Consider the following 12,308-nt stretch of genomic DNA (forward strand, 5'->3'; position numbering starts at 1 on the left):
CATCTTTCTCCAATAGGCAAGCACAGCTCATTGAATACTTACAAGCACATAAGTGACCATGTGTACGACAAAAAGAATAGGTAAGCTGTATGGATTCCTGCAGCAACGGTAACAGTGGCAACAAACAATGAGATCATCAAGACCCTCCCCCTTCTCTAATCACTCACATGCTCTCGGGACGCTCCTGAGTCAGACAGGGGACCTGTCCTTGCTCGGCCGACTCCACTGCGCCCATCCTCTGCTGTATTCACCTCCACCTGCTCCCTTCCTCCCTCCTCCTCCTGCTCCTCCACCTCCCCTCGTCTCCAGACAGCCGCTGTTGAGGGCAGGTGGAGTGGAGGGTGGGACTCGTGACTGGTAACACTGGTATAAAGAAGCGAAGCAGGGCAGGATGGCATCAGGGGCTGCCAGGGCACCCTCGCTCACCCCTTTAGCATCTGCCCCGTCTGAATCCACCACCGATCGTTCCCTCTTGTCTAATAATGTCACGCTCCCCTGCTCTCTAGGGCTCTCTCTCCCTCGCTCTATCACGCACCCTGCCTCTACATGCCAGGGGGAGGAGGCTGAGGCTCTCCTGTATCCGTGACAACAGCGGAACCTTCAAGATCAGGGACGTGGAACGGTGTGAAGGTATTAAAAAAACAGACAGAGAGAATATAGAGAGGGAGGAGGGAGGATGATGATGATGCTTCTAGGACCGCCCCTCTTCGAATAGCCACTCCATTCAGCGAAGCAAATCCTGGTTATCTTCCTCTCCATCTTTCTCTGTTTCTTTCTCTCTCTCCTTCGGGACTGGTTGTGTATACACAGACAAGCAGCTTTTCTCTGTCTGTGTGAGCTCTGATGCCCTATCTGCTCACAGAACGCAAACAATAGAGCACCCCATGGTGAGCTGCATGACACATCCCCCACCTCTCTTTCTTTCTCTCACACTCATTCTAACCAAGGCATACAATTACACCTGACATTTAGTATTTAACACACCACGTTCTTGTTTTCACACTGTTTCTCTTGTCAGAATCTTTTTCCATGGCCGTGTGAGTTGCAAAGAGACTGTGCTGGTGTTTTCAGACAATGGAAAAGTCCAGCAAGCACTGGGTACACAGGCAGTGCAAAGCAAGAGAAGCTTAACAATAGACCCTGAGAAAGATCCTTCTTTCACTCTCTCTCTCTCTCTCTCTCTCTCTCTCTCTCTGTGTGTGTGTGTTTTAGTTTATTCATGAAGCATGGTCCTCTTTCACTTTCTCATTGTCTTAATCTAATCACCCAAACACAAATACCACTTTACTTCGTTCCAAAGCTTATTCATCTGTGACAAAATAAACAACATAAATGCCAAAATCAATAAATCATAAATGGCTTCACTCACAGGTGGCATGTCAGTGAATTACCAAAATAGAACAAATACCGCAAAAGGCTTTCACCCCTTTTAAAGGTTCTAAATTCTTCTGCGTGTTCAGGACAACACCTGAAAGATGGATCCTGTATCAGAACATGAGGGGAGAGAGTTAGCATGATGCTCTGCTAACAGCTTTCAACAAATTAATTTTGTCATTCCCAGAGGAGTCAGAGGAGACAGGCTACCTCGCTGATCTAATTAACTTGCACTCACACCAAACGGATATTTCAAAGACAGGGCCTAGAACTCACACAGCAGTGAGCGAGAGTGGAGAGACAGAAGGGAACAAAAAGTATGAAAGAGAAAAGAAGGACACTGTATATCTACCTACAGGGCAGATACTGCAGCTCTCACAGGTCCAATCCATATTGATTTACAGAGTGAAGTAGCGGTGGCTGAGGGAAATTGGGACAAGAATGGGTGGAGGGGTCTGAAACATGAGGATTATAAATCTATTGTTCTACTGATAGAAAAAAAAAAGGAGGACAAAGAACTTTTCACACAAGCGCAGCTCTACCTATTGCCTTTCAGGGCTTGGAACTCTTCTAGTGAAAGGGGCTCAGATCCTCATTCTCATTCAAGTCAGATCTAATAGTAATAAACAATATCAGAAAATGCATTACAGCACAAAAGTCAGAGATTACCCTTAACTTATTTATTTTCCTGACAAAACAGCAATTAAGTGCAAATTATTCATTTTTCAGCAGCAGAAAGAGCAAAAAACATTATTTTTCAGAAAACTACACAGAAGCATCAACAACTACCATAAAATAACATTATTTTTTTTGGTTTTTATTGTGCCCAGCCTTTGCTTTTATTACACCTTCCGTTCTTTTCAGGAGACTTTTTTTTCTACTCTTACAAAGTTTAATCTTAGGACTTTATTGCATTTGTTGCTTCTCATGATCCAAATAATCTGAATTACAAATTTAGACTGAAAAGTTTTTTCTTTCTTGTTTATTTTTTAAATAACAGTTTCTTGACAGCTACACATCCTTTCAGACTCATAGTGTTGATATTTCATCTCACAGTGGAAAGATGGAAGAGAGAGCTATGGATTTTTCCTTGAATTTAAAAAATATATCATTTTTAGTTCTGTTTATCTGATGGAGACAGTTTTGATGGTCTACCAGGTGTGATTATTATGGAGTCCCATTTTCTCTATATCTTTTAATATTTGTTTGAACCCCTTCAAAAAAATATTTTGGAAAGGTTTTTTTTTGGAAACTTTTCAGTTATTTTCTTTCGAATTTACCTGAGTTTACTACCTTATGTGTACCTTAAGTGGAGGATCTTCTATCTCATTTCCACAAAAGGACCTACTCAGAACTGTTAAATATGTTTTATTTTCCTAAAGTTTGCTTTCTTCCTAAAGTTTATTGACTGAAATTACTTTTGAATAGAAAAATACATAAATGAACGGTGATTTTTGCACAGCACTGTATAGAAAATAACAAAAAATAAGCAGAAAATATAAAATAACCAGACAGCACAAATTTTCCACAAGTAAACAAAAACACAAATATCTGTCATTTTATGTTCTATAGGAATGTAAAGTTCCACACATACACAGTGCTAAGTGGTAATCAAATCTGATTGCACACTCTATGGCAAAAAAACAGATATCAATACACTGTTCTGTATGCCAGATAAAAGCAAAAATAACAATCTGAGATATCTTCATTTGTCAACATGATACCAGGAGCTGAGGATTCATTACTTCTTCCTGGAATATGCTGATTTGTAAGTGGATTAACCAGAGGAGATGCAGTAACTCCTCCCTCCAGGAATCTCCATGTCCAAAATCCATTAAGTTTCCCTTTAGCCCAAATGTAGTTAATCATCTAAGACATGATTGGTGTCTAAAGTTTGCTTGTTAAGTTTTGCTCTGGAGCTACAAAGCTAATCTAGTTAACATAATAATGAATGCTTATATCAGCCAATTAGCACTAAACAAGCTGCACCCCTAAATCATTACATACTCATCCCAAAGAGTTGATCTCAAGCAGGTTGCTTATGTGGGTTCCTTATACTGTATCACATACTGTGATTTATTTTAAAATGGAAAAAGAACAAATGAAATTCACACTTCAGTAAGGATTCGACTTCTGTTTAAGTTTATCTATATATTTATGTCCATTTGGTGATCACGTTTTTGCTACCTAAGCTTTGTAGTTCTAGTGCAAAAATAAATAAGCAGAAAACTAAATTTTTAATTGGCATGTTACTTTAAACCTGTATGCAGGTGATGTTTCCCCTAAGTAGTTCCACTGGGAGGCAGAATGAACTAAGCTTGATGACGTGGCACTAACCCTCCCCTGCTGTTTGACCTATTTTTCCAATAACAACCATACCAACATGAGAGCAATAAATGAAGACACAATCATGGGAAGATGCAATTAAACAGATTCAGTTTTGAAGGACATCTTCTGCATTTTATGTTCTTCAATGTCCAGTATAGTATCTGTCCTCTATAAGGTTCATCGTTATAAATATCATTTATAATGATAGTTTGGTTAATGCAGCATGGGCAAAACATTGATTTAAAACTACTGATATAAAACAATAAAGGGACCATAATCCACTGATGCAGCTGCTCAAATTAAGCCAGAGTGGCAGGGAGAAATAGGGAAACTTCACGTGCTGTAACTGCAGCCTATATTCAGACAGGAAATAGAGCAATTAAATTTTCAAACGATGCAGCCAGTGAAAGATATGACCAAGGCAGGTTTTTCTGAAAGATTTATAAACCTTGGTTTATGGAATTTAGGTCAAGCCAGAGGGTGGACTGTATGTTACTATGACAAAATCCGGGTATGTCACAGAACAGAGAGGTAAGCACACGAGACTAAATGCAAACCAAACATTTTTGGAGTAACCAACTGAGTACCATACTCTTCTATCTGCATCTGTGAAACATTCATGTGTGCTCATGTCTAGTACAAATGATCTATTACCAGTGCAGAATGGCAGTAGACAGTAAAGAGAATCAGCACACACTTTGCTTCAATACTTCAACAGTAAATACGTGATTCTAGATGTTTAATGTAGGTTGATAAATTTATCCAAAAATGTTTTAAAGGATGCCTTAGATGTGTAATCCATATCACTGCAGTAAACGTTTTAACTGCAACTAGAGAGATCTTAAGATGTCAAAATGTGTCTCTAGAAATGTCTGAATGCTTGACACATCAGGTACTAAGTTGTAAAGTTCTGACGATATGCTTAGAACAGAATATTGTGACTTAATGTGCTGTAATTTTTTTTACAATAGCAATAAATACTGTCAAACTGCCTGCTGCAAACAATGGTTCCTAATATTGGGAATTCATTCCTTTTAAATATAGAACCATATATGCAAGGAGTAGAGGTCGTAAAGGTGGATGACTTCAAATATCTTGGGTCAACCATCCAGAGCAATGGACAGTGTAGAAAAGAGGTGAAGAAGAGGGTGCAGGCAGGATGTGGTGGGTGGAGACGGGTGTCAGGGCTGATGTGTGACAGAAGAATAACAGCAAGAGTGAAAGGGAAGGTTTACAAGACAGTAGTGCGTCCTGCTATGATGTATGGTTTGGAGACTGTGGCTCTGTCTAAAAGACAGGAGGCTGAGCTGGAGGTGGCGGAGATGAAGATGCTGAGATTTTCATTGGGAGTGATAAGGATGGACAAGATTAGAAATGAGCTGATCAGAGGGACAGTGAAGGTGGAGCAGTTTGGAGATAAAGCCAGAGAGGCCAGGTTGAGATGGTTTGGACATGTGTTGAGGAGGAATAGTATAGTAGGAATAGTATATATTGGTCAAAGAATGTTGGAGATGGAGCGGCCATGTAGAAGGAGAAGAGGTAGACCTCAGAGAATGTTTATAGATTTAGTGGACATGGAGATGGTTGGTGTAAAAGTAGAGGAGGCAGTGGATAGGGCAAGATGGAGACAGATGATCCGCTGTGGCGACCCCTAAAGGGAGCAGCCGAAAGAAGAAGAAGAAGATTTCATAAATTGGCATTTCCAACTGTTGCCTGCGAGGAGACTTTTTTACTCTCTTTTTACTCTTCTTTGTATTTTAGTCTGTTTACAATAAACCTGCAACAATACGCCTACTTTATGTTTTCATTTTTGTATCTTTACTTCTCATTGCACTTCCAGGAGAGCCGGATGAGTTAGCATTTTATGGATGGTGGAGCCTACTGCAGAGCTGAATTAGTATGAGGGAGAGGTGGGTGCCCTTGGGGTGCTGCAAAGGTTGAGCAGACAGACAGAGATGCTTTTCTCCCTCCTCATTCTCCTAATGGATCATTTATGCAGAAATGGATGCAGCAGGCATTTGGGCCATCAGTTTTTATTGGGCTGAATGATGGATTGGGGAAGCTGGACAAATCGCTCCAGGCAAATGTCTACCTAGTCAGTTTATTCTCTTTATATTATATTAATGATGCCAAATTATAAACACTGTTAGTTTCAGCTAGATAAAGTCTAATCTTCTAAAAATGTAAAGTTATCAAATTGTTAGATTATTAAACCAATTGGATATGTATTACTCTAGCTTATCCTTGTAATTGCATTATTATGTATTTAATTATGTGTAGTGTGTTGAAAATTTAGTGCCTTGCATCTGTACATACAGCAGGACTTACAAACTCATCATGAAAAAAGACAAAAATTTTTTTGTAATTCCACAAAACTTGACTATCATGGACTATCTGGGGACAAAACCAAAGCACATTTAAGAATAATAGACATTTTCAGCAGCTAGATGTATTTGCAGTACCTATACAGTAGATTTATCGCCATCTACATGCACTTGCAAACTACATACGGCAGTGGGCAGCAATGTGCAAACCAGAGCAGGCAGTGGTGATGATGGCAAGGGCACAATCGCCCCCTACCACTAGAAAGAGAACTGCATGCTAGCACACAGCCTGTCAAGGTGGCTGAGTCATCCTGTCCTCTGTCCAAACAAAGCGGCACTACTGAAATGCTTAATCTGAGGCGAGAGTGAGATCATAGCACAAATATACTTCAAATCTACCATTATGAAATGAGCCATCTGTGACAAGCGTACTATACACAACAACCACAGGTCTCATAGTAAGGGAGAAACTATTTGATGATTGTGTTTATGATTGTCAGCAGGTTATAGGACATTATGTGCCTTCAAATGTAGGACACAGTACCACAAAATTGAAAAGAAACAAGAAATAAATCATCAATACTAAATATTAGAGCTATATCACCAGCATGCGCTTTCTGACATCTGCCTACTGCCTACATCTTGTGAAATTCATAATGCGCATGAGAAATTTTCAGGCCCAGCAGCAGCCCATTAATCTCTGTCAGTTGTAATACTGTGTGCTGATATTTTTATGAGAACGTCTAACATCAGCATGCTGAGGTAGCAGTAAAGAGCTCAGCACACATCACTAAGCCTTCAGAGCCTTCAGGGTAATATGCCATTATTACTCATCTGCAAGGAAGGAAATCTGCATCGCACAGCTGGAAATGAATGACGCCTTTTTCTTACTAGTAATGTGTCTGTGACTCACAGAGAGAACAGAGTTAGGGCACCTATGAGAGTGCTTTGTTGGTTAAGGTAGGCAGCCAGAGAACAGAGAGAACATTAGCAGTGACTCAGCACTCATCATCGGCTTGCCAGATTCTTCTTTCTAATAACCATCTTTTTTGTCTACACATTTTTTTTGCCTACAACCGAGCTGAGGTTGCATTGTGCTGAACAAACAGCTGCAGTATTACATAAAATTCAGTGATAAACAAATTATCACTGTCAAAAGAAAGCCTTTTATCTTTTTCTTTCCACAGCATTTATAATGCTAACATACTTATGCCAGGTGCCCTTTCTTTACATTATGTGCATATTTAAAGATTAAAGAACCAATAGTAATTTTAAAAAAACAAACCTTCAGTAACATTAAAAGAAGTTAAGACCATTTGAGAACCTTGCAACATGACACTGACATAATGATGGCATAAAACTATCATAGATGTCATGAGCTGTCATGAAACATTATGTCCAGTATACCAGTGTAATGTTACTATTACTGAGGTCACCAGAGAAATTAGCATGTGACATACGCTGCCAAGACAACAAAGATTATGGCATCTGTCACGACAACTGCTAGTAATGGAAATAAGACAGTGTTCTGTCTTAAACAAAATCTGTTATGACGTGCTCATGGCATGGTTATGTTAATGTTATGTAGCAGGTTTTAAGTAAAGTGGTATTGAACACTTTTTCCCAAAATGACTCTTTCTGAGTTACATTCAGAAATGCAAATGTGCAGTACAAAAGTTAGTAGAGCAGCATACCTGGCTGGCGGGCCGCACTGCTGGTCTTGCTGGTAATGAGGGGGGAGACTTGCATTAGCTGGAACTTGAGGTGGATCAGAGGGAAGAGCAGGTACAAGTTCAGGCCTGGGCTCAGGTTCAGACTTGGGTTCAGGCTTGGTCTCAGGTTCAGACTTGGGTTCAGGCTTGGCCTCAGGTTCAGACTTGGGTTCAGGCTTGGCCTCGGATTCAAGCTCAGGCTTGGGCTCAGGCTTAACCTTGACTTCAGGCTCAGGCTTGGGCTCAGACTTAACCTTGGATTCAGTCCCAGACTCAGGCTTGGGTTCAGGCTTAACCTTGGTTTCAGGCTCAGGCTTGACTTCAGGTTCAGACTCAGGCTCGGACTTGGCCTCAGGCTTAGACTGGGGCTCTTGTTTAGGCTTGGGCTTAACCTTGGTTTCAGGTTCAGGCTCAGGCTTGACCTTGGGTTCAGACTCAGGCTCAGACTTGGCCTCAGGTTCAGGCTGGGGCTCGAGCACAGGCTTGGCGTGGGGTACAGGCTGGGGCTCGGGTTCAGGCTCGGGCTCAGGCTCGGGCTCAGGCTCAGAGAGATCCCTCTCTGGGGGTGTGGGAGGTGGGGTAGGGAACTCAGCACTGTCCTGGAGCAGGTAAGCAGGGGGAGGAGGAGGGAAGAGGAGCTCCTCTGGGGGCGGGGGGAAAAAAGGTACAGGCTCACTTCCTTCAGCTGCTTCTCTCTCCGGGGATCTGTACAACACACACACACAGGGGTCAGGGTGCACTTTACTACATAAGACACAGTTCACTTTAGAACCATGATCATTATGTAATACAAGTGTAAGATTCTTTAAAAACATGCAGTAACGTGGAGGGCAGGTCACTCATCACCTTGTTTTTTTTAAAACATTTAGAGTGATTGAAACTGTAAGGACCTATATACAGGCCCACATGTCAATTCTTCACTCACTCATAACTACATAAAGTTCATACTAGTTTTCCAATAGTTACCAAATAGTTCAGAGCATTGAAAAATTAGGCCAAGATTCGAGGAGCTTATTGTAATTTCTAGTTTAGATTAAAAAATGAGCCAATGGTAACCAATTTAGAGCAGTAATATACATAGGCATCAGTGCCTTATTATTGCATTTATGTGGAACAATGTTCAGCACCACTATTTCAGTCATCCACCATGATTCTCGCTGCCCAAAGGATGCTGGCAAATGCCCAACTGGGTGTTATCAGAGAGGAGCCCTAATCGCACAGATGGCCCTCCAGCTGCTCTTGGTTGGGGCCCGCCTCCTGTCAGACTCTAAAAATACATCTCACTCACTGGAGCTAGCTCCACACCTCCACACTCCCTCAACAACTGCACATAGCACAGCACTAGCCTGTCAGAGTCATCCTACCGTCAACACTGGACATCCCCATTTACTTAACTAGGCTCTCTTCATTTCAGGAAAAGTATTTCATTATTAACATTACTTTGAGGTTTGTTGTGTTGAAGATGCAGATAGGACAACAAGAAAAAAAAATTCTATGAGAAAAGTCTAAGTACATAGTTCTCTCTCTCTCTCTCTCTCTCTCTCTCTCTCTCTCTGTGACATGCCCACACACAAATGCACTCGCACAAACATGCACTCTCACACACCCTAATCTCCAGGGAGCAGCTGTATCTTGAAAATTGGGCCTAGGGCCCCAGACAGTGTGTTTAATAGCAAACAGACTGCATATAAATAAAATCAGCTGAGTGAGCCAGTATTTTAGCAGCTATGAAAATAACAACAATACAAATGCTGTGTGCTGCAGCCACTTTTGAGACTCCTCCAGAAGCAATCTCTATTAGCCAGAGTGATTGGAGGTTATCAGCTAATTGCAGTGTCAGAAGGTGGTACTGATTCTTCAAGCTCATGTCTGCCAGGGTCCACTGCATAAATTATTCTCCAAGCCTTGCGTTTGTAACTGGTGATACTACTTCAGTTTTCTACAGCAAACATATTGTAGGAGACAAACAGCATGTACTGTGATTTCAGCCCCAAAAACGCCTGGATAATTACTATACAGTTACCATGGTAACTGCTGCTCAGCTATTTTGCACACCTAGTCTGGTTTCTCCATCAGCCTCTTATTTCTCCCCTGTCTATTAGTGCCATGTATCTACAATGACTTGCTCAGTATCCAACATCTCAGTGACCTCCATGGACTTAGACATGAAAGGTTCAGGGACTAAAAGCAGCATCTATTAGCTTAGCTAGCTGTAGGTTCAAATATGATCCAAAATGAGAGTGTATTACTGCATATGATTATACTTAATCTGTTATACTGAGACAACACAAGCTGAAATCAAGCTAGCTCACTTCAGATTCAGTCAGCTTGAACCTATTAGCACAACTTAATGAGACACTATTATCCCACATTATAAATCTGCATAATGGTTCTTTACTGCAGCTGTTATGGCCAAATACAGTAGCACATGTCAAACTTCTTAACGTTAAAACCTTCTGACAAAATTTAAGTTTCCCACAACACTTGAGTCTAATGGCTCTCCATAAACTTTACAGGAAAACAGTTACCATGACAAAGGGCTGAGGCTGCACTATTGTGACATGAAATAAATCAAATAACAATGTTGTAAAGTATTTAGTTTGCCTTTAGAATCTGTCTCTAAATCCATGAATATATCATTAGTGTCAGAACAAATCATTGCACCTTTGAAATGGAAAGTTTATAGGAGAAACAAAAAACATTACTAACTTTTACGTTAATGTAATCAAGTAATCTGGACCATTTCTACTGCTCTATTCATCAGATAGGGAAAATAATGTTTTTTTTTATTTTTGTTTTTTTAAGTAAAACTCAACAAAAACAGCGATACAGGGTTTTTGCACAACAGTGACAATATGGTGTTCTGATGAGGAATAATCTTTCTCAAAAGGCGTCAAAATTTAAAAACAGAAGATTCTACAAAAAATTACTTGTTCTGAAAATCACCTTTAACAAAAGTGGCTATATTAATGTCAAACAGGTAATATACACTTCAGACTGTGAGAATTACAATGACAGCTGATGCTCACACACAGGAGAACACTGTCTGTTATTGTTATGGGGACTGTGAGTGGATCCAGCTAGCACAAGTTTATATTAGGCAGAGTGGAAAGAACAAGATACATGCACAAGCAAATGCGCTAATCTTGCAGTATACATTACTTTCAGACATTTGCATAAACTACAAAAGAGTGATCAGACTATGCATCATTTTCAGATGTCTGAAACTATGAAGCAGAGAGGGAGACAGTCATAGATTTGTGCTTCCCCATGACACATTTAATCATGCTCCAACACGTTATCTCCCTCCCACTTTCCTTAACATACAGTACCTCCCACCTTCCATCTGTTGAGGTCAGCACATACAGGCTGTAATTAACAGTACTCAGCATGGACACAAGTGAAAATACAGAAATACTACAGCATCACCAAGGAAGAGAAATGGCTTTAAACTTCACAACACCAAAGTAAGCTCAAAACTTACCAAGCGTGGAGTCAACCAGACCGAGAGGGTATAAAGTACAGCATGGAGAGCGTTCTCTTTGGCGCCTGCACTCAAAATACCTCAGACAGCCACTTCATGGGCCTTTTTTCTCTATTGCCCTCTCTCTCTCTCTCTCTCTCTCTCTCTCTCTCTATAACACACTTGCACTCACAGTTGAGTGTGCTTCTGCACTATGCCTTTTGTTCTAGAGTGACAGGCTTCTAGGAATGACCTCATGTGAGGGTGTTGGCGCAAATAGCAAACACATATGTATGGCTGTGCACACACACATATATACACACACACTCATAGACTCACGCATGCAGTCTAAATTCCTTGTGGTCTAAGTCTGAGGGAGAGTCAGAGAGAATTTTACAGTTACAGTAGGACAGACATCAGCTAAAGCCACTCTGACACACTGCCAGCGCACAAAACCACTAAACACCAATGTGAGCTAACAAGCTAACCTTCATGCACAGAGAGATAAGACAGAAATTCGAAATAAATGAGAATGCCTGTCTCTCTCTGTCTCTCTGGTCCTTGTCTGTTTCCCCCAGTAAAAACCTGGGTCAAACACTGTGACTGACAAGCAGCAAGCGCTCCATTTGCATATGCTGTGGTTATGGGGTTTTGCAGCTATGGGGATATTAAATGAACAAGGATAAGGATGAAGGAGGAAGAGCACGACACAGAAAAGTATAATATTGAAGATGAATAATTAAACATTGTTATAGGAAAATTCTTTTCATCCCTGGCAGGTCTAAAATAATATTTGGCTGTTAACATAATACAACATAGCAACATCAACACCTTAAAATCCAAGTCATCTCTGCATAAACTCACTCTTTACAAATAGGTAGTGTTGTAGTCAAGATCACTAAAAGCAGGTCTCGAGTCAAGACCAAGATCTGGATATGTAGAGTCTGAATAACAGCCAAAATGTTGTAATAGTTGAGTTCAAGTCAAGACCAAGACCAAGAGTGGCGAGACTGACCCAGATCAAAATTTATCATAATATGAAAAAATAAAAAGAAGAAAGAGAGCAAACCTAAAATTTGTTTGTAGCATTTTATATTCATTATCATT

At 40.6% G+C, this 12,308-nt stretch overlaps 1 protein-coding gene across 20 annotated transcripts in view; it reads right to left on the reverse strand.

Annotated features, from left to right (window-relative positions):
* Nucleotides 1-12,308, reverse strand: part of tacc2 (transforming, acidic coiled-coil containing protein 2) — an 80,347-nt gene that overhangs the window by 36,452 nt on the left and 31,587 nt on the right. For all 20 annotated transcript variants that reach the window (XM_037538434.1, XM_037538435.1, XM_037538438.1 and 17 more), the window contains one exon: nucleotides 7,721-8,443. In XM_037538434.1, the coding sequence (XP_037394331.1) occupies nucleotides 7,721-8,443 (723 nt within the window). The remainder of the gene's footprint in view (nucleotides 1-7,720; nucleotides 8,444-12,308) is intronic.

This window comes from Pygocentrus nattereri, chromosome 5, assembly GCF_015220715.1.
Source record: "Pygocentrus nattereri isolate fPygNat1 chromosome 5, fPygNat1.pri, whole genome shotgun sequence".
NCBI lineage: Eukaryota > Metazoa > Chordata > Actinopteri > Characiformes > Serrasalmidae > Pygocentrus > Pygocentrus nattereri.